General features: G+C 53.7%; 1 protein-coding gene across 1 annotated transcript; it reads right to left on the minus strand.

The window, feature by feature from the left end:
• Positions 1-621: 621 nt before the first annotated feature.
• On the minus strand, positions 622-22,402 carry LOC101594092 (WT1 interacting protein). The gene is given in 9 exon segments (XM_004659949.3): positions 622-1,511; positions 4,757-4,825; positions 5,568-5,619; positions 10,385-10,515; positions 10,625-10,687; positions 10,824-10,891; positions 16,036-16,137; positions 21,764-22,259; positions 22,262-22,402. Coding segments are annotated over 9 exon segments (1,263 nt in total). The 3' UTR covers positions 622-1,370.
• Between the last annotated feature and the right edge of the window lie 810 nt (positions 22,403-23,212).

Genomic DNA, 23,212 nt, shown 5'->3' on the forward strand with positions numbered 1-23,212 from the left:
CCAGTTCTCAGGAGGCAGATTTAAGAAGGTTGCTGTGAGTTCGAAGCCAGCCTGAGACTTAGTTCCAGGTCAGACTGGACTAAAGTAAGACCCTAGCTCAGGGAAAAAAAAAAACAAAAAACCTGGTCTAGAGAGATAGCTCTGTGGTTAAAAGGCCATTCCTTGCAAAGTCTGATGGCCAGGTTCACTTCCTCAGGACCCACGCAAAGCTAGATGCAGGAAGTGACGTGGCACACATATCTGGAGTTCATTTGCAGTGTGAGGAGGCCCATTTGCTCTCTTTCATCTCTCAAATAAGTATGTATATATACATATATATATATCCTAATCTGTATTTCCCTGAACTGTGACTCCCTTAAAACCCTGAAACACGCCATAGTGAAGTCTGAAAGACAGATGCACACTTTATACAAAAACAGCTAAAATGATGGTTCTTACCACCTGAACATCACCTGCAAGATATACACAATTTGTGCACCTGTTGCAATTTTCTTAAGAAATAACCATCTTCAAGGCGAGCCTGAGACTACATAGGGAATTCCAGGTCAACTTGGGCTAGAGCAAGACCATATCTCAAAAAGCACCCCCCATCAAAAAGAAGAAAAAGAAATAACAACCTTGTTCCAAGTTTTTAGAAGAAAACTATATTCTTTTAAAGAAAATGAAAATATCCTCCAAGGGGGAAAAAACTTAATTTAAGTCAATCATACACTTTAGTCGTGGAGCCTGATACACACTGCATGCACACAGTGCTTCCCAGCCAGGCAGGCACAGTGACCCCTGGTCCTTCTTCACAGCACCCTGAGGTTGGAATTCTGCTCAGTTTTCTTGAGGTTGGGGTGCAGGGAAGAGGCCACCAATCCAGGAGCCAAAGGGGCGAGGGGACTGTGACTTAAAACCCAAGGGCCCATGGTGTCAACACTTCCCTCTGTAATCCCACACAAACAAGGCACCCTCACCCACCAGGGTGTTTATGAATCTACAAACTCAGGTGCCCTCCTCCAAGCCCTGCCTGGGGAAGTGCACTTAGAGGGCACCCCAGGCCCCTTCTGGACCAAGGAAACTAGAAACTAGCTCCCGCTGAGCCTAGGCCGAGGTGGTTCTCTAGAGCCCAGTGACCCACAGCCAGTTCCAGTGAGGTGGGATGCAGGGGACCTAGAACCCAAAGCCAGTGATGGCGCCCAGTGGGAGGCAAGTGGCTGGAGGAGGCACAGAAGGTGAATAAATAGGAATCGCTTCACGGCGGGGGTCCGGCCCCTGCAGAGGGGACAGCAGGTGGGCGGGGTGGGGTGGAGAGGTGGGCACACAGCTGCGCTGACCTACAAGACACATGTAGCCCACCCTCCCTCCACACCTGCCCCGGCTGCTGCTCAGAGCTCAGTGACATGTACAGCGGGCGAGGGAAGCGGGCCAGGTCCCAGGCGCCGCAGATGACAGCGGCGGCAGAGCAGGTGCCCCTCCAGGGGGTAACAGCGGCGTCCATCCTCCCCACTCAGCTGCAGCCCGCAGTCCTGGAAGAGCACAGGGCCCAAAGTCAGCAGGAGATGGGGCATCCCAGACCCATCAGATGTCGGGGGAGGGCAGATCATGGGTTGGGGCTGTAGGGAAGACTGTAACTGGCACTCAGTGAGGGGCAATTCAGGAGCCTAACATTGGACACTAACTGGGGTGCCTCTTGACACCTGAGAACTAGAATCAAGTCTGGCATCTGGAAGGGAGGACTGAGCAGTAAGTGTGGGCTCAGCGTTTTGAAAAACAAAGCAGGAGGCTGGAGAGATGGCTTAGTAGTTAAGGCACTTGCCTGTGAAGCCTAAGGACCCAGGTTCAATTCCCCAGTACCCACATAAGAAGACAGATGCATAAAGTGGCACATGTGTCCAGAGTTTGTTTGCAGTGGCTGGAGGCCCTCATGTGCCCATAATCTTTCTGCCTTTTTCTTTCTCTTTCTCTCTCTCTCTCTCTCAAATAAATAAAAATAATTTTGTTTTTGTTTTTTGTTTGTTTGTTTTTCAAGGTACGGTCTCACTCTAGCCCAGGCTGTCCTGGAATTCACTATGGAATCTCAGGGTGGCTTCGAACTCATGGCGATCCTCCGACCTCTGCCTGTGTGCTGGGATTAAAGGCATGTGTCACCATGCCTGGCTAACTTTATTTTTTTAAAGGGTTAAAAAAAAAAAAAGCAGGGATGGAAAGATAGCTTAACAGTTGAGGCGCTTGCCTGCAAAGCCTAAGGTTCAGGTTTAATTCCCCAGGACCCACATAAGACAGATGCACAAGGTGGCACATGCATTTGGAGTTTGTTTGCAGTGGCTGGATGCTCTGGTGTGCACATTCTCTCTGTCCCTATCTCTGTCCCATTCTCTCTCACACTCTAATAAATAATATTAAAAAAAAAAAAAAGCAACAGTCAGGCATGGGGACACAAGCTCCTACGATCCCAGTATTGAGAAGGCAGAAGGAGGTATCTGCATGCTCTAGGCCAGCCGCGTCTACGTCATGAGTTCCAGGTCAGTCAAAGCTACACAGGGACAGCCTTTCTCAGCAATTCAAACTAACATATTTAGTGTGGTAGTGCACACCTATAATCCCAGCACTCAGGAAGGATCGAAAGGTTAAGGCAAGCCTGGGATACATAGCAAGATAGTAAGACCCTGAGTCAGAATAAATACATAAAACAAAACAAAACCACCGCCTAGGGCTGGGGTGTGCTCAGCAGAACACTGGGCCCAGCACTGCAGCAGCGTTAGAGCGCGGGCCGGCCCAGCCCCTCCTTCCTCTTCTGCCTTCTGGAAGGCCTTCTTGAGTCCTCTGCCTTCAGCTGCTGTCCAAGTGCCCAGAATGGGACTGGAGCTTCCTCTGTCAAAGTAGCATAAGTGGATTCCCTTCCCACCTTCAACCATACACAAAAACATGCTCTCAGCCGAAAAGAGACTTTCGGACCCTGCAGAGGAAGGAGACAAGGTAGGTCCTTGGTCCCTGAGACAAGGGGTCCATCCTCAGCCTGTGGGCTGCCCAAAGCCCAGCTGCTCCTTGGGCACCAGGTGCAGGACAGCAGACTCCACAGGTCAGGGGACTACAAGAGGGGCCACATGCCTCACGTGACTCCCAAGCGCCTACCAACTCCAGCTCGCTCATCAGTCTGGAAGGACATGGGGGAGACGGAGGCAGGAGGATCTTAAACTTGAGACCAGCCTGAGCTACACAAGACCCTGTCTCAAAACACAAACACACACACACACACACACACCTCTGCCCGCCCCTCCCTCCCTCCCTCTCTCTCTCTCTGAGACAGCTCAGCAACTAAAGGTACTTAAAAAAGCCTGCTGGTCTGAGTTCAATTCCCTAGCCATGCACATAAAGCTGGATGGGTATTAGTTTGCATCAGCAAGAGGCCCTAGTGTATTCCCCACACACATATATGCATGTGCAAATAAATAAAAATGAATAAAAAAACAAAGTATAACAATAGACATTTTTATGTCTCCAGCCAAAAGTGATTCATTCTTCTCTCTTCCTCTCATGATAGTTTGGATCTGGAATGCTCCTCAAAGGACCATGTATTAAAGGCTTGGCCTGTAACTCAAGAAGCTATTGGAAAATGGTAGAACCTTCAAGAGCTTTTTGGATCACTGGAAGCTTGCACTCAAGAGGATCTGGAAACCCTGACCTCTTACTTTTGCACATCTGTGCCATGAGCTTTGCTCCATCACAGGCCCAAAGCAGTGGGTCAACCAACCACCACAGAATGAAACCTCCAAAACCATAAGCCAAAATAAGTATTTTCTCTTTACAAGTTGATGAGCTCAGGTATTTGCTACAGTAAAAGCAAGTGACCAACATTCCTTCTCTGCTGGGGTGTCAATGGAAACACCCTAACCCCACCCAGCCACATCCAGGTACCTACCAAACCCATCCCTACCCCAATGGCTCTGAACACACTTCCCACAAGTCTGACTCCACCAGCCCTCTCAGGAGTCCCCTGCCCTCACTCCCTCTTCCACGATTCATTTTCTACACAGTGATAGGTTTTTGTTGTGGTTCTGCAAGCTGGGGTCTTGCTAGGTAGTCAAGCTGGCCCTGAACATGCAATCCCACAAACTGGGATTACAGGCATGCCAAGTGCAGTGGTACACATCTCCAAAACCGGCACTTAGAAGGCTGAGGCACTAAGATTGCAAGTTCAAGGCCAACCTCAGTGATATAAGCAAGTTCCAGGCTAATTTGAGCTACAGAGAGAGACTGTCACAAAATCCACATGAGTCTTGTCATCCTTTTTCTCCCCGTTGTCCTCAGGTTAAGTCCCTACTCCTCAGCTTACAAGCCCTTTTGTCCCCACCTCCTGGCACCTTCTCCAGTGAAGCAAAATCACACACAGACACACACATGCACTGCCTGCTTAGCTAAGTTATCCGCCCTTCAAATCTGAGCTCGGGTATCACCTCCTCCAGAAAGCCTTTCTTGATTTTGTAGGTTCTGACACTCGCCTGTATGGCACACATCACTTTATGGGAACACTGCCAAGTCCACACCTCTTGTCAGTTCTGTGACAGCCTCAACACCCTACATAGTAAAATAAACACTGATTGAAGGAAAAACAGGCTGAGAGAAAGCTTGTGTCAAGAAGGGAGGGGCTTGCTAAGGGAAAGAAGAGGATGAGAAGCCAAGGGGAGGAGGTAAACCCACAGAACAAACACCCAGGGAAAGAGCCTGTGGTGGGGGCTGCCAGTGCCAACACATGGGGAGGGTCAAGGCTCACCTCACAGTGGTAACACTCCACGTGGTAGTCTCTGTCCATCGACACCACGCGGATGGTTGTCTCGCAGCCCTGGGGAAAACACAGGATTCACACATAGAACACCTGGGATTTGAAGCACGCTGCTCCACATGCAGAAGGGCCCTGGCATGGTGCACCAACGCAGACGCACATGCACCTCTGGGTCCTCTGCGCTGCAGCCATGCATGCACACGTGACCAGCATTATTTCTCTGCACTGTCTGTGGAGTTTTCTTCCCACTGCAAACGAATGCTCATCTGGCTTTACATGGGTGGCTGAGTCACTGGGCTTGCGCCGGCAGGCTTTGCAACCAACACCTTCAATAGCTGAGCCACCTCCCCGGTCCCCACACACGACCTAAGAGTGCCGCATGACCTCCAGGTGTACATGCTACTGCCCTCCTCTGGAGGCAGGAAAGACCACCACTGCAGCCTGCACACGCGCGGGCCCTTCAGCAAGACCTGGGGCTGAGAGTGGCGCACTCCAGGGCCTTCCTCGCCTGCTCCTCCAGGCCCCAGGCCGTCCACCCTGCACTGCAGAGCTGAGCACGCCCGGCAAGCAGTCCTTTGTCCACTAGGAGTGAAGCTGAGGGTGGCAATGGGGAGCAGGGACCAGCATGTGCCTGTAACTCATCTAGGGGACAGTTGTTCCCATGTACAAGCCCAACACATGTCCCTGAACTCTGAGGGATGCAGAGTAGGGCCACTGATCATCTCTGCCACTGCGCCCAGGATCTGAGGCAGGCAGAGCCTCAGGGCCAGGCACCTGCTGTCTCCAGGTAAGCAGTTCCTACCTGTGCAGGGAGGATGGGGCGGGCACAGGAGGCACATTTTGGTGCAAACACCCTGGAAGAATAAAGGAAAGCAAATGTGACCAGTGGCATCAGGCACAAGAACAGGTTCGCCACAGTAACCCCAAGACAAGGCCCAATCATGAGACCATCCTTCCTGTGCGCACACCCCGGATAGGGGACAGCTTCAGCCATACTTCCTTGGTACTGGCTTGACACAGCTCCCACTCACCTCCTGCTTCCCATCTCTGGCATGGCCTCACGCTCTCAAACCATCTCCTGTGCATTCCCTGCCTCCTCCTATGTAGGATGGCGCCATCACTAGCTGAGACCTCTACTCTACCCTGAGTGACAGGAACAAACACTGGCACCAATCTCAAGACAGGCAGCAGCCACTGGGGCCACAGCATGGGGGACAGATGAGCCTGGGGCCACAGCATGGGGGACAGATGAGCCTGGAGCCACAGCATGGGGGACAGATGGGCCTGGGGCCACAGCATGGGGGACAGATGAGCCTGGGGCCACAGCATGGGGGACAGATGGGCCTGGGGCCACAGCATGGGGGACAGATGGGCCTGGGGCCACAGCATGGGGGACAGATGGGCCTGGAGTCACAGCATGGGGGACAGATGGGCCTGGAGCCACAGCATGGGGGACAGATGGGCCTGGAGCCACAGCATGGGGGACAGATGAGCCTGGGGCCACAGCATGGGGGACAGATGGGCCTGGAGCCACAGCATGGGGGACAGATGAGCCTGGAGCCACAGCATGGGGGACAGATGAGCCTGGAGCCACAGCATGGGGGACAGATGGGCCTGGAGCCACAGCATGGGGGACAGATGAGCCTGGAGTCACAGCATGGGGGACAGATGAGCCTGGAGTCACAGCATGGGGGACAGATGAGCCTGGAGTCACAGCATGGGGGACAGATGGGCCTGGAGCCACAGCATGGGGGACAGATGAGCCTGGAGTCACAGCATGGGGGACAGATGGGCCTGGGGCCACAGCATGGGGGACAGATGAGCCTGGAGTCACAGCATGGGGGACAGATGAGCCTGGAGTCACAGCATGGGGGACAGATGGGCCTGGAGCCACAGCATGGGGGACAGATGGGCCTGGAGCCACAGCATGGGGGACAGATGGGCCTGGAGCCACAGCATGGGGAACAGATGGGCCTGGAGTCACAGCATGGGGGACAGATGAGCCTGGAGCCACAGCATGGGGGACAGATGAGCCTGGAGTCACAGCATGGGGGACAGATGAGCCTGGAGCCACAGCATGGGGGACAGATGGGCCTGGAGCCACAGCATGGGGGACAGATGGGCCTGGAGTCACAGCATGGGGGACAGATGGGCCTGGAGTCACAGCATGGGGGACAGATGGGCCTGGAGCCACAGCATGGGGGACAGATGAGCCTGGAGTCACAGCATGGGGGACAGATGTGCCTGGAGTCACAGCATGGGGGACAGATGGGCCTGGGGCCACAGCATGGGGGACAGATGGGCCTGGGGCCACAGCATGGGGGACAGATGAGCCTGGAGTCACAGCATGGGGGACAGATGAGCCTGGAGTCACAGCATGAGGGACAGATAAGCCTGGAGCCACAGCATGGGGGACAGATGAGCCTGGAGTCACAGCATGGGGGACAGATGAGCCTGGAGTCACAGCATGGGGAACAGATGGGCCTGGAGCCACAGCATGGGGGACAGATGGGCCTGGAGCCACAGCATGGGGAACAGATGGGCCTGGAGCCACAGCATGGGGGACAGATGGGCCTGGAGCCACAGCATGGGGGACAGATGGGCCTGGAGTCACAGCATGGGGGACAGATGGGCCTGGAGTCACAGCATGGGGGACAGATGGGCCTGGAGCCACAGCATGGGGGACAGATGAGCCTGGAGTCACAGCATGGGGGACAGATGAGCCTGGAGTCACAGCATGGGGGACAGATGAGCCTGGAGCCACAGCATGGGGGACAGATGGGCCTGGGGCCACAGCATGGGGGACAGATGAGCCTGGAGTCACAGCATGGGGGACAGATGAGCCTGGAGCCACAGCATGGGGGACAGATGAGCCTGGAGCCACAGCATGGGGGACAGATGGGCCTGGGGCCACAGCATGGGGGACAGATGGGCCTGGAGTCACAGCATGGGGGACAGATGGGCCTGGAGTCACAGCATGGGGGACAGATGGGCCTGGAGCCACAGCATGGGGGACAGATGGGCCTGGAGTCACAGCATGGGGGACAGATGGGCCTGGAGCCACAGCATGGGGGACAGATGGGCCTGGAGTCACAGCATGGGGGACAGATGGGCCTGGGGCCACAGCATGGGGGACAGATGGGCCTGGGGCCACAGCATGGGGGACAGATGAGCCTGGAGCCACAGCATGGGGGACAGATGGGCCTGGAGCCACAGCATGGGGGACAGATGGGCCTGGAGCCACAGCATGGGGGACAGATGAGCCTGGGGCCACAGCATGGGGGACAGATGGGCCTGGAGCCACAGCATGGGGGACAGATGGGCCTGGAGTCACAGCATGGGGGACAGATGGGCCTGGAGCCACAGCATGGGGGACAGATGGGCCTGGAGTCACAGCATGGGGGACAGATGGGCCTGGAGTCACAGCATGGGGGACAGATGGGCCTGGAGCCACAGCATGGGGGACAGATGAGCCTGGAGTCACAGCATGGGGGACAGATGAGCCTGGAGTCACAGCATGGGGGACAGATGGGCCTGGAGTCACAGCATGGGGGACAGATGGGCCTGGAGCCACAGCATGGGGGACAGATGGGCCTGGGGCCACAGCATGGGGGACAGATGGGCCTGGAGCCACAGCATGGGGGACAGATGAGCCTGGAGTCACAGCATGGGGGACAGATGAGCCTGGAGTCACAGCATGGGGGACAGATGGGCCTGGAGTCACAGCATGGGGGACAGATGGGCCTGGAGCCACAGCATGTGGGACAGATGAGCCTGGAGTCACAGCATGGGGGACAGATGAGCCTGGAGTCACAGCATGGGGGACAGATGGGCCTGGAGTCACAGCATGGGGGACAGATGGGCCTGGAGCCACAGCATGGGGGACAGATGGGCCTGGAGCCACAGCATGTGGGACAGATGAGCCTGGAGTCACAGCATGGGGGACAGATGGGCCTGGAGCCACAGCATGGGGGACAGATGAGCCTGGAGTCACAGCATGGGGGACAGATGGGCCTGGAGCCACAGCATGGGGGACAGATGAGCCTGGGGCCACAGCATGGGGGACAGATGGGCCTGGATTCACAGCATGGGGGACAGATGCGCCTGGAGTCACAGCATGGGGGACAGATGAGCCTGGAGTCACAGCATGGGGGACAGATGGGCCTGGGGCCACAGCATGGGGGACAGATGGGCCTGGAGCCACAGCATGGGGGACAGATGAGCCTGGGGCCACAGCATGGGGGACAGATGGGCCTGGAGCCACAGCATGGGGGACAGATGAGCCTGGAGCCACAGCATGGGGGACAGATGGGCCTGGAGCCACAGCATGGGGGACAGATGGGCCTGGAGCCACAGCATGGGGGACAGATGAGCCTGGGGCCACAGCATGGGGGACAGATGAGCCTGGGGCCACAGCATGGGGGACAGATGAGCCTGGAGCCACAGCATGGGGGACAGATGAGCCTGGAGTCACAGCATGGGGGACAGATGGGCCTGGAGTCACAGCATGGGGGACAGATGAGCCTGGAGCCACAGCATGGGGGACAGATGAGCCTGGAGCCACAGCATGGGGGACAGATGGGCCTGGAGCCACAGCATGGGGGACAGATGAGCCTGGAGTCACAGCATGGGGGACAGATGAGCCTGGAGCCACAGCATGGGGGACAGATGAGCCTGGAGTCACAGCATGGGGGACAGATGGGCCTGGGGCCACAGCATGGGGGACAGATGAGCCTGGGGCCACAGCATGGGGGACAGATGGGCCTGGAGTCACAGCATGGGGGACAGATGAGCCTGGAGCCACAGCATGGGGGACAGATGGGCCTGGAGTCACAGCAAGGGGGACAGATGGGCCTGGGGCCACAGCATGGGGGACAGATGAGCCTGGAGCTACAGCATGGGGGACAGATGGGCCTGGGGCCACAGCATGGGGGACAGATGAGCCTGGGGCCACAGCATGGGGGACAGATGAGCCTGGAGCCACAGCATGGGGGACAGATGGGCCTGGAGCCACAGCATGGGGGACAGATGGGCTGCCTGCAAGCAGTGAGCCCAGCCTTCCTCTGAGCACAGGCGGCAGGCAGCATAGCCCGCAGTCCCAGGAATCAGAGGAAGAGCAGGGCACAGGCACAGGCAAGGAAGGAAGGAGGTGGCTGGTGGTTCAGTTGCAGACAGGAGTCATAAGGGGAAGATATGCCTGCTCTTCAGTGGTTAAGTCTGAAACATCCCTCAAGGCCCTATTTTGGGAGGCTGTGGAACCTTTAGGAGACAGAGCCTGGAGGGAGAAAAGGGGTCCCTGGGAAGCAGGTCCCAGCCCAGGATCCTGCCTAATGTCTGCTTTTTGGTCCACTAAGATGTGAGAAGCCTCAGCTACGCATTCCTGTAGCCGCCACAGCCAGGATTCACTCCCACCACCAAGATGGACAGTATTCTCTGAAACCGTGAGTGAATAAGCCTCTCCCAAGTTGTTCTGTTAGGGACTGTCACGCAGATGGAAAGTTAACTAGTAAAGCTGCCTCCCACTGCGGCGGCACCCAGAGCCAGAGCGGCAGAGATGGGAGGAAAGGCTCCTGGGCGGCCAGAGGGAAAGCCCCGCTGCCCCGCTTGCGGGCAACTCACGAGTGATAATCTCTGACGCAGTAGACGTTGTTCTCCGCGTCCACGGTGAAGGGCACCCCGTCCAGACACTCACTGCACACGGAGCAGCGGAAGCAGCCCGGGTGGTACGACTTGCCGAGGGCCTGCAGGATCTGGGGTGGGCGGCACACAAGGGTCGGCTCGCAGAGACTCAGCACCCCCCCCACAGGCCTGCAACAAGGGTGGGGGCCGCAGGGTCCAGGAATCTGGGGAGGTTCTCACCATCTCCATGATGAGGTGTCCACACACACTACATTTGTCAGCTGTTTGCTGGAACCCGGAGTACTGGAGGAGACGGGATCCAGGATGTCATGTGACAAAGGGGCACTCACTCCCTGCTGGTCTCAGGTCTGCATAGGGACAGGAGGGTCCCGTCCCTGCTCCCACCCATGGCACGGCCAGCGTCACAGCGCGGACTCACCAGGAAGTCCTCCTGGCAGTACACTTTCTCACCCACGTTGTAGAAAGCCTTTCCACGGAGTCGTCTCCCTGTAAGGAGGAGGGGTGAGGAGGGGGTTCCTGGTGTGCTGGAGCCGGAGTGCAGCCTGGCTGACCCCTCTCAGAGGAGGTGAACAATGGATATATTTTTAAATGTTCCCTTAATGTCATGCTGTATACGTATTTCACACTACGCACAGTGGCTCCTGTCTGCATCCCAGCTCTGGGGAAGATGACCCAGGAAAATCACCATATTCCAAGCCTGCCTGAACTACACAGAGAGTTCAACGACAGGCTGGCTACACAGGTGGACCCTGTCAGAGTCAAAAGCCGGGGCACAGCTCCCGGGCAGAGCCAACAGTGGCAGGCTGAAGGCGGGGCTCAGCCAGAGTAGGCTGCACAGCGCAGCCAGGCCCTGAGCTCCATCACCAGCACTACCGGAGTCAATCCTGTACTAGGGGAATCCTTGTTGTTGTTTTGGTTTTTTGAAGTAGGGTTTCACTTCTGGCCCAGGCTGACCCGGAATTCACTATGGAGTCTCAGGGTGTCCTCAAACTCATGGCGATCCTCCTACCTCTGCCTCCTGAGAGCTGGGATTAAAGGCGTGCACCACCACATGTGGCTATACTACAGGTTTTTTGCAGGGCAACAAGACAAGAAAAGAGAGACACTGCACACTACAAACTAGAAAAGAGTAAAATATCTTTAGTCACAGACAACATGACTGTGTTGCACAAGCAATCTACCAGGAAAAAAAAGCACTGTTTACCATAACTGCAGAACAAAAGGCTTGAATATGAGAACCAAATGTAAAATGTACCTTTATTCTAGCAAGCAAGAAATGATGGGAAAATAAGTTTAGAGTTTTGCTTTGTTGTCTGTTTGAGGTAGGGTCTCCCTCTAGCCCAGACTGATCTGGAACTCAGTCTGTAGCTCCAGAGTGGCCTCAAACTCACAGTGATCCTCCCACCTCAGCTTCGCAAATGCTAAAATTAAAGGTGTGCGCCACCATGTCTGGTGAGTTTAAAAAAATTTTTTTGAATGAGTTCAGGGGCTAAGCAGAAGGCTTCATGGTTAAAGCACTTGCTGCAAAGCCTAAGGACCCAAGTTCGATTCCCCAGTATCCACATAAAGCCAAGCACACTAGATGGGACATTTGTCTAGAGTTCGTTTGCAGTGATTAGAGACCCTGGCATGCCCGTTCCTTCTCTGTCTGCCCCTTTCTTTCTCAAATAAGTATTTTTTTTATGAGAGAGAAAAAATAAACTGGCATACCAGGGCCTCAAGACACTGCAATCAAACTCCAGATACATGTGCCACCTTGTGCATATGTGCAAGTTTGTGCCACCTTGTGTGTCTGGCTTATGTGGCATCTGGAGTCAAGCATGGGTCCTCAGGCTTTGCAGGGAAGCGCCTTAACCACTAAGCTATCTCCCCAGCCCCAAATAAAACTTTTTAAAAGTGAGCCTGAGGTCACTTAGCAGCACACACCTTCAGTGTCAGCACTTGGGACATCAAAGCAGGAGGATCATTGTGATTTCCAGGCCTGCCTGAGACTACAGAGTGAATTTCAGGTCAGCCTGGGATAGAGCTGGACTCTACTTCAGAAAAAAAAAAAAAAAATTTAAATTAAAAGTGAGTCTGGTGTAGTGGTACACGCCACTAGTCTCAGCACTCAGGAGGTTGAGGTAGCAAGATCGCCATGAGTTCAAGGTCAGCCTAGGCTTACAGAGTGAGCTCCAGGTCAACCTGGGCTAGACTGAGACTCTTCCTCAAGCCCTAATCCAACCCCAAAATTAAAAGTACATTTGAGGGCTGGAGAGATGGCTTAGCGGTTAAGCGCTTGCCTGTGAAGCCTAAGGACCCCGGTTCGAGGCTCGCTTCCCCAGGTCCCACGTTAGCCAGATGCACAAGGGGGCGCACGCGTCTGGAGTTCGTTTGCAGAGGCTGGAAGCCCTGGCGCGCCCATTCTCTCTCTCTCCATCTGTCTTTCTCTCTGTGTCTGTCACTCTCAAATAAATAAATAAATAAATAAATAAATAAATAAATAAAATATTTTTTAAAAAAAGTACATTTGAAATAGCATCAAAACAGGAATAAAAAAAAAAAAAAAGCCAGGCTTGGTGGCACAGGCCTATAATCCCAGCACTTGGCAGATGGAGGCAGGAAAATCAGAAGTTCAAGATCATCCTTGGAGGGCTGTAGAGATGGCTCAGCAGTTAAGGTGCTTGCCTGCAAAGCCAAAGGACCCAGGTCAATTCCCCAGCATCCACATAAGCCAAATTCACAAAGTGGCACATGCATCTGGAATTCATCTGCAGTGGGTAGAGGCCCTAACATGCCCATTCTCTCCATCTGCCTCTTTCTTTCTCAAATATATAAAATATTAAGGGGAAAAAAAGAAATTTTGTCTCAAAACAAACAAAAACAAAGCCGGGCATGGTAGTGTACACCTTTAATCCCAGCACTTGAGAGGCAGAGATAGGAGGATCACCGTGAGTTTGAGGCCAACCAGAGATTACATAGTGAATTCCAGGTCAGCCTGGGCTAGAGTGAGACCCTACCTCAAAAAACAAAAAAAAAAAAAGATAAACTTAAGATGGGTATGACCTTCCATAGTAAAATCACATTTGAGGGGATGAGAAGGTGGCGCAGTGGTTAAAGGCACTTGCTTACATAATCACACTTTGCTGAGAAAAATGCAGAAAGACCTAAGCAGACAGACCCCAGTGCTGGGAGCCAGTTTTGACAGCGCCTGTTGAGTTTCTGCACCTCTTACAGGGAGAGGCTGAGAGCTCTAATCCTGCATTCTCTTTTCAAGAATGTTCACAGGTAAACTCCTAGGGAGACAGAGCGTTACCTCCCCTGGGTGGAAAGGCAAGTCCCTTTGCTGTACAGCATTACAAAGATAAACTGCTCCTGCAGAACAAGGGTCGAGGCGGCCTCCCTGGCAGCCTGTGGTAAACTTCTGGGCTCCTGTACCGTGGGTAGTGGTGCACGCCTCCCTGGAGACAGGCAGAATGGGTCACTTGAGCCAAGGAGGTTTTTATTTGGGGGGGAGGCAAATATTTTATGTTTACTTATTTACTTAAGAGAAGAAAAAAAAAGGGCATGCCAAGGCCTCCAGCCACTGCAAGCAAACTGTAGATACATGCACCACCATGTGCATCTGACTTACATAGGTTCTGGGGAGTCAATCAAACTCAAATCCTTAACTGCTAATCCATCTCTCCAGCCCAGCCAAGGAGTTCTGAGACCTAACTGGGTAATACATAAGACCCTATCTGAAAAAACATTTTTTTGTCTAGCCCTTGTGAGGAAGAGGTAGGAGGATCACCTTGAGTTCAAGGCCACTCTGAGACTACAGAGTGAATGCCAGGTCAGCCTGGGCTAGAGTAAGACTCTACCTCAGAATACAAAACAAACAAACAAAATTTTAAATATATTTTAGGGCATACACCTTTAATCCCAGCACTGGAAAAGGCGGAGGTAGGAGGATCATCATACGTTCAAGAATACCCTGAGACCACACAGTATATTCCAGGTTAGCATGGGCTAGAGCAAGACCCTACCTCCAAAAAAAAGCTATATACATACACACACATACACACACACACACACACACACACACACACAATTTAAAACCATGACAAGACACTACCAATCAGAACGACTACTTAAAAAAGATTACAATGCCAATTAGTGGCAATATATAAAGTACCTCTCTTACATTCTCACGAAACTATAAAATGGTACAAGTCCTTTGGAAAACAACTTGGCAGTCTCTCACAAAGTTAAACATACACTTACCCTATGACCCAGAAATTCCACTCCTTGGAATTTACTCAAGAGAAATGAAAACATATGGGCACAAAGTGAGCTCCACACGAATGCTTGCAGCATAACTGAGTGTTTATCAACAATTAAATGGAGAAACTGTGGCCTGTTCACACAATGGATTCTTGTTCAGCAATGAAAGGGAGTGAGCTACTGATACATGTGACAAAAAGAATTTTAAGAAGAAAAACCATCACCATTATGAAAGATGGCCTGAGGATAAACCCAAATCCAAGGGCAGCTCAGCCAAGTCCATCACTGTGCCTGAGCTGCTCGAGTGAGCCCAGCCTGAAGCCAGCCTTCTCTCTACCCTAGGTGAAGCCAATACTCGGAACTAAAGCCTCCCCTGCAGTTTCCCGGTTTTCTGCAGCTAAAGGCTTCCAGGAAAGGGTGGATTCAGCCTAGAGACTTTGTACAGTAGGCTTAGGCTCAGAATGAGCAGGGACTCACAGTGAGAACTTGGGAGAACACCTGATATAAGGTATACTTGAGGAAGAAAAATATCTGACATGATAAAGCACAGCAATATAAGGAAAAAAAATTATCCAAAACAGGAAAAAAGAGAGCCAACTATAGTACACTTGACTCTACAGTAAGTGAACAATACTTATTTTTAACTTTTTTCAGTTTTACAAGGTAGGGCCTCACTCTAGGCCAGGCTGACCTGGCATTCAGTAGGTAGTGTCAGGGTGGCCTTGACCGAACTCATGGCAATCCTCCTACCTCTGCTTCCCAAGTGGTGGGATTAAAGATGTGCACCACCCTGCCCAGCTTAAACAAGTATTTTTTAAAAAGAAGTGTATGTGCTGGAGATATGGCTTAGTGGTTAAGGTGCTTGCCTACAAAGCCTAAGGACCCCAGGTTCCATTCCCCAGTACCCCATTTAAACCAGATGCACAAGGCAGCACATGCATCTGGAGTTAGTTTGCAGTGGCTAAAGGCCCTGGTGTGCCCATTCTCTTACTATCTGCCTCCCCGCCACCTCAAATCTCAAATAAATAAATAAAGTATTTTTTAAAAAGAAGTGTAGGGGTTAAAGAGTTGGCTTAGCGGTTAAGACACTTGCCTGAAAAGCCAAAGGACTTCGGTTCAATTCCCCAGAAGCCACATAAGCCAGATGCAAAAGTGGGCACAAGCATCTGGAGTTCACTTGCAATGGCTGGAGGCCCTGGCGCTCAATCGCTCACACACTCTCTCTCTCCCTCCCTCCCTTCCCTCTTTCTCTCAAATAAATAAATAAAAATAAAACTATAAAAAAAGTTTTAAAAAAGAAATGTAGACTTCTTATGGTGGTTGGTTTACTTTTTCACTTGAGACATAGGAGCCAGAGGGTGGAGGGAGCCAGGAAAGTTACCTACCGCAGGAGTCGCAGATGAAGCAGTCGGTGTGGTATAGGCTCCCCATTGCCTGGCACGCCTGCCTTGCTCCATAGATGCCAAGCCCACACTTGATGCAAATGCCTGTGGGGGAGGGGCAGAGTGGCATGGGACGGACAGGCACACGGCTCCAGGTCTGATGCTACCCACATGCCTAACTATGGGTGACTTAACCGCCCCAGGCCCACGTCACGGGGTCCCTAATGACTAACATGGGCACCATAAGGACACCCTTAGAGGTTGAAGATGGACGTCTCCCACAGGCTCATGTTCTCAGCACTTGGCTAGCGGCACTCTTCTGAAAAACTGTGGCACCTCTGGGACATGGTGGCCAGCTGGGGGACACAGGCCACTAGGGGAGGGCCTGAGGACGGCTCCAGGCTTAAGCACTCTGCTTCCTGCTCTGCCTCCTCATGCTCCTGCCCCGTCAGCTACCCAGGCCTTCCTCTCCGTGACTCTTCCTCGCCCTCTAGAACCATAAGCCAAAACCAGCATCGCTTAAGTTGCTTCTGCCAGCATCTGGTCACAGTGACGAGACCGTTAATTTACTAATACAGGAACTAGGTGCTTCAGGGCAGTTACTGCTGCTGCCTGAGGATTTGGAGCTTAGCAGAGCTTTCAGGACAGCCAGAGCCAATGCAAGTCACCATGAGCTCTCATGACACATTTATACCTAGAAACATCCTCCTAAGCCTCTCCACCCTTACCCGGGGCAGAAAATCCCTCCTGCTGTCTATGAACCACATTTTTTTTGTTGTTGTTGTTTAAATTTTTGTTTATTTTTATTTATTTGAGAGCAACAGAGAGAAAGAAGCAGAGAAAGAGAGAATGGGCATGCCAGGGCCTCCAGCCACTGCAAAAGAACTCCAGATGCGTGTGCCCCCTTGTGAATCTGGCTTATGTGGGTACTGGAGAAATGAGCCTCCAACCAGGGTCCTTAGGCTTCATAGGCAAGCACGTAACCACTAAGCCATCTTTCCAGCCCTGTTATTGGTTTTTTTTGTGTGTTTTTTTTTGAGGTACAGTTGCACTCTGGTCCAAGCTGACCTGGAATTCAGATGTAGTGTCAGGCTGGCCTTGAACTCACAGCGATCCTCCTACCTCTGCCTCCCGAGTGCTGGGATTAAAGGTGTGCGCCACCACGCCTGGCTTCTATGAACCAAATTCTATTCTTCAAAATAAAAACATGTACTTTCTGGCACAGACTCAGGGAATACAGACACACAGACACACTCAGGGGCGTCACTGCCCTCCCAGGCAGCCTTTCCACATCTGAACTTCAAAGTTCACAGACAGCGATGGCCTGCCCTGTGCCAACAGCCTAGGTGCTAGAGAAATCCCTCTGTGCAAGAGTCCCCACCCCAAGAAGCGTGTATTTCAGAGGCAGGGCATAGGTAGCAGCAGTTAAATAATGTCAGGGAAGCAGGGTGTGGTGGCACATGCCTGTAATTCCATCACTAAGGAGGTAGAGATAAAAGGACCAGAGAGTCCCAGGCCAACCTGGACTGTACAGTAAGCTGGAAGCCAGCCAGGGCTACACAGCAAGATTCAAAAAATTATGATGTACCAGCGTGGTGGCACACACCTTTAATCCCAGCACTCGGGAGGCAGAGGTAGGAGGATCGCCATGAGTTCAAGGCCACCTTGAGACTCCATAGTAAATTCCAGGTCAGCCTGGGCTAGAGTGAGACCCTACCTCAAAAAACAAAAATAAGCTAGGACTAGGAAGATAATCCAGTTGGCACAGTGTTTGCCTTACAACCATGTGGACCCGAGTTTGAGCCCCAGAACCCATGTAAAAACGCCTGGCATGGTGGTTACATGCCTGTAATCCCAGCACTGAAGAGGCACAGGCAGATGGACCCCTGGGGTTCAGTGGCCAGGCGGCACGTCCTAATGACCAAGCTGGGCTCTATTACCCAGTAGTAGTGCAAGCGTTCCAAGTTCAAGTGGGCACCAGGCATGGGTGTCAAAGAAGCAAAGGGCAGCAAAGCCTTCTGCCTGGTGACTAGGTCCCACTGGACATAGAGCCTGTGAGAAATCCTTAAAACTAGCAAAAACAAAGCCAGGTGTGGTGGTACACGCCTTTAATCCCAGCACTCAGGAGGCAGAGGTAGGGGACTGCCTTGTGTTCGAGGCCACCCTAAAACTACACAGTAAATTCCAGGTCAGCCTGGGCTACAGCGAGACCCTAACTTGAAAAACCAAAAAAAAAAAAAAAAAAAAAAAGTCGAAAACAGCTGGAGTCAGAAGCAGAGGCTTCTGGAGAAGCAAACACAGGGTGTAGCCCTGGGTGTGGGAGGCAGGAGGCCACCACAGTGAAAGAGGTTCCGGGGGCCTGAGGCTGTTGGCTGGTTAATGACATGGGAACTTGGGGAGAAGGGAAAGTTCCAAGGACATCAATGGATGGCACAGGGAACCAAGAAGTCAGCTGGTAGCAGGCCCAAAGGAAAGGAGGAGGCCACAGTTACAGCGCACAGGGAAACCCTTTGGAGACAAGGTTTCTCAAAGGTCATCTCAGCCCGTAGCCCACAGGCTTCCTTCTGTAAAATGTATTATTCAGGTTGAACTATATGAGATCATAAAAGTGAAAGCTGGTGGGCTAGAGAGATGGCTTAGAGGTTAAGGTGCATGCCTGCAAAGCCAAAGGACTCTGGTTCAATTCTTCAGGTCCCACGTAAGCCAGATGCACATGGTGGCACATGCGTCTGGAGTTCATCTGCAGTGACTAGAGGGCCTGGCGCGCTCATTCTCACTCTCTCTTCCTCTGTCTCCAAGAAATAAATGGATAAAAACAAAAAAATCTTTTAAAAAAAATTGCAAGCTGGAGATGGCACACATAACCAGCACTTGGGAAGGTAAGGAAGGAGGACAGGGAGCAAAGGCTAGCCTGGGGCTACATAAGATTCTGTTCCAAAGAAACAGGGGGGGCTGGAGAGATTGCTTAGCAGTTAAATAATTGCCTGTGAAGCCTAAGAACCCCAGTTCACGGCTCCATTCCCCAGGACCCACATAAGCCAGATGCACAAGTTGGCACATGCATCTGGAGTTCATTTGCAATAGCTGGAGGACCTGGCGTGTCCATTCTCTCTCTCTCCCTCTCTCTAGCTCTTTGTCTGTCTGTCGCTCTCAAATAAATAAACAAAAAATATCATAAAATTGCCATGTTCTTGCTGTCTTCTTAAAAATTGTACTTATAGCCAGGCGTGGTGGTGCACGCCTTTAATCCCAGCACTCAGGAGGCAGAGGTAGGAGGATCTCATGAGTTCAAGGCCACCCTGAGACTACATAGTGAATTCCAGGTCAGCCTGGGCTAGAGTGAGACCCTACCTTGAAAACTAAAAAAAAAAAAAAAAAAAGAGGTAGGAGCATTGCTATGAGCTCAAGATCACTCTGAGACTACATAGTGAATTCCAAGTCAGGCTATGCTTGAGCGAGACCCTACCTCAACCCTCTCTCCCAAAAAACAAAACAAAACAAAAAAAAAACAAACAGAACCATAGCTCAAGCAAATAATTGACCAGATTTTTAGTAGCCAGAAAAATGTTACCTAAATCCCCATTTCTAACAGTGGGAGGGGTTAGATTTTTAGCATTAGGGCCAGGTGTGGTGGTACACATCTGTAATCCCAGCACTTAGGGAGGATGGAGAGTTTGAAGACAACCTGAGCCACAGAGTGAGAGCCCATTCAAAAATTTTAAAAAAAGGGAGAGGGCAGGAGAGATTGCTTAGTGGTTAAGGTGCTTGCCTGCAAAGGCTAAGAATGCATGTTCAAATCTCCAGGTCCCATGCAGCCAAACACACAGTGATACAAGAATGCAATATTGCACAAGGGGTCGCACACATCTGGAGTTAGTTCACAGCAGCTGAAAGGTCCTGGCACACCCATTCTCTCTTTCAAAAAAAAAAAAAGGCAAGCCCAGAGTGGTGGCACATGCCTTTAGTGAATTCCAGGTCAGCCTGGGCTAGAGCGAGACCCTACTTCAAAAAAGCTCTACCATGGGTCCCCTCAGCCTCCCATGCAGCTGGCTCGTTGAGCCCTGGCTTGTCTTTAGAAAGGATGACGCCCTACCTCCTACAGTTTCTGGTCATCGGCTTCCAACATTACTTGCCAGGACCCAAGTGTCATTTAAAGATTCAGGTGCAGCCAATAGACCCCCAGCACCCAGGCTCTGCAGCTGTGCAGGGACCAGAAGAGGGCCAGTGTTGCTCAAGAACACAGGAGAACATCCCTTCAGAAGACCCTCTAGGGGTTTGCTCAGTGGTTAAAGGCACTTGCTTGCAAAACCTTTCAGTCTGGGTTCAATTCCCCAGGACCCATGTAAAGCCAGATGCACAAAGTGACGCGTATGTCTGGACTTCATTTGCAAAAGCAGGAGGCTCTGGAACATCCAAGTCCCTTTTCTCTCCCTCCCCTTCTTTCTTCCCCACCTCAAATAAATAAAAACATTTTTTAAATGCTTGAAAAACCAACAACTCACAAGCACCATGCCCTCCTGGGCTACAAATGTGGGATAAACAACCAACACCCTCCCATCCCTTTCTCCCCTCTGCACTGGGTGTCCCCATCTGACCTGCTAATCTACAGCCTTCAGTAGTCCCAGATTCACTTCAAGGCAGCCCAGAGCTTAGGTCCATCCCTGGACAAGCCCTGTCCCACGTTTGATAACCACACATTCTCTCCAAGCCTGGGGGCTTCCCCCTGTCCCACCTCACCCTAAGCATTGTCCCAAGAAATGAGGGAAAGCGAGGTATCAGTAGTGTGGGCTTTATACATGCATGCGATTCCTTTATCAGAGCTGTCCTAAATTATTCCTTACTTACAACCTCATTGGAAATATATATGTGTTTGTGTGTATGTATATGTATGTGTGTGTATGTGTCTGTGTGTGTATGTGTATATATATGTGTGAGATAGATAAATAGATAGATAGATAGATAGATACCTTTTTTTTTTTTTTTTTTTGAGATAGGGTTTTGCTATGGGGCCCTGGTTGGTTTGGAACTAGCTATGTACACCAGGCTGGCCTTGAACTTGCCAAGATCCTCTTGCTGCCTCCTGAGACTGATTGCAAGTGTGTGCCATCTTGGTGTCTGACTATCATGTAAAGTCTGAGTGCATATTTTTCTGTCAATTTTTTTCAACATATGTATATCTATATAATGCCATTCCACATAAGTAAGTTTGGGTTTTTTTATTAATTTATTTATTTGAGAGAGAGGGAATGGGCACAACAGGGCCTCTAGTCCTTGCAAACGAACTTCAGACGCACGTGCCACCTTGTGCATCTGGCTTTATGTGGGTCCTGGAGAATCAAACCTGGGTTCTTTGGCTTTGCAAGCTAGTGCCTTAATCACTAAGCCATCTCTCCAGCCCGTAAGTTTGGGTTTTTCTTTCTTGCCTTGCTGGGGAACAAACGTAGAGCCTTGAGCACGCTGGGCAAGCTCTCCACCACGGAGCTACCTCCCCAGCCCAAGCAGGTCTCCTTTACAGCAGGTCAGTGTCCAGATACACAGCCCAGCCAGAGCTGCCCCAGCGTGCAGCTCAGGCTGTGGCGGGAGACCTAGATGCGAAGCCGCGGGGCTGGTGGTGGGGAGGGGGAAAGGGACACGGACTGCCAGGACCCCGCGGAGGACTCGCCTTCAGCATCCCTGCGCCCGGTCCACCGCCTAGACCCCGGAGACCTCCCTCCCCGGCCGTCGAGCTCACCGAAGTAGTCCCGTGCCGTGCGCGCCTCCAGCGCGCGCTCCAGCTCCCGGGTGAGCGCCTCGAGCCGCCGCTCAGCCGCGCTCGGGCCACCTTCCCGGCCGGCGGCCAGCTGCAGCGAAGGCAGGGGGAACGGGAACGGGAACGGAGCCGGCCCGGCGGGCTCCGGGGAGCGTGCGGGCGCGGGGCCGGGCTGCAGCAGGTCGGCATAGGCGCCCGCCGAACCGCGGGAGCCCAGGCTGGACACGCTGGAGCGGGCGCTGCCCACCGACGGCGGCCCGGGTCCGGGGCGAGGGTCGGAGCGGCCGGAGCGCGGGCTGCCGTGGCGCAGGTCGTAGCCCAGGCTGATGCCGCTGGAACGGGCGCTGCCGCTGCCGCCGTCCGAGCCCGCCAGGCTGGCGCGCGGGCTGCCGGCGCCGAGCTCGGGGGCCGCCGCGCGCCGCGGGCCGCGCTCCCCACGGCTCAGTCCGTCCGTCCCGGCCTCGGGGCCACTGGCGCCGCCTTCCCTCGGAGGCCCAGCGCCTGCGCCGCCTCGTCGCCCGGCCCCGACCGCGGTCTCGTACGGCCCCGACCCGGCTCCTGCAGGGCCAGCCCGGCCAGGAGCACGGCCGCCTCGTCCGCGGCCGCCCGCGAGCGCTGCATGGCCCCGGCCCGCCGGCCCCGGCGCGTCACCTCCGCTTCAGCTTCCCGCCGCCGCTCCGGCCGCGCCGCGGCATCGTCCGCCCGAGGCCCGGAGCCCGCCCGCCCCGGGAGCCCCGAGCGAGCGCGGGTTGGGGCGGGGCCGGCACCGGGGCCGGGGTCGCTCGGCGGCCGGGGTGGAGGGGAAGGCGGCGAGGGGAGCGGGCGAGGCGCGCGGCGGAGGAATGCGCGCGCAGCGCCGCCGGCCGCGCCCCCTCCGCCTCCCCGGGGCGGCCGCAGGGACTCCTTTGCGGGGCAGGAATGCGAGGAAGGAGACGGCGCTGCGGCTCTGGAATGTCGGGGGAGCGGCGGCGGCGGCGGCGGCGGCCGGAGCGTGGCGGGCGCGGAGGCGGCGCCGGGGCGCCTCGGGGAGAACCCCGGGCCTGTCGTGCGCCTGGACCGACGCCCGCTTCCCGCGGGCGCAGGCGGAGGCGGAGGCTGGCTTCTCGGCCCTCCGCCGCAGAGGCAGGCCGACCGGCGGCTCCCGCGTCCTGCCCATCTTCCTGCTCCCGGGTTTCAGGAGCTCGAGCGGACGCGACGCCCCGAAACGCGGCCGTGGGCTGATGGAGGCGCCCGCTGGACCTCGCAGGACCCCGCAGCACGCCGCTTTACTGCGGGGTGGGGAAGACACCAAGAGCTAGGAGCCTGGGGTGCTGTTCGCAGGCGCACCCCCCCCCCCAGCACACATCATACACACACCATACCATCAAACCACAGGGATTTCCCTTTTTTCGGGAGGGGGGAGTTCAAGGTAGGGTCTCATTCTTGCTCAGG

This window comes from Jaculus jaculus, chromosome 7, assembly GCF_020740685.1.
Source record: "Jaculus jaculus isolate mJacJac1 chromosome 7, mJacJac1.mat.Y.cur, whole genome shotgun sequence".
In the NCBI taxonomy this organism is placed as follows: domain Eukaryota; kingdom Metazoa; phylum Chordata; class Mammalia; order Rodentia; family Dipodidae; genus Jaculus; species Jaculus jaculus.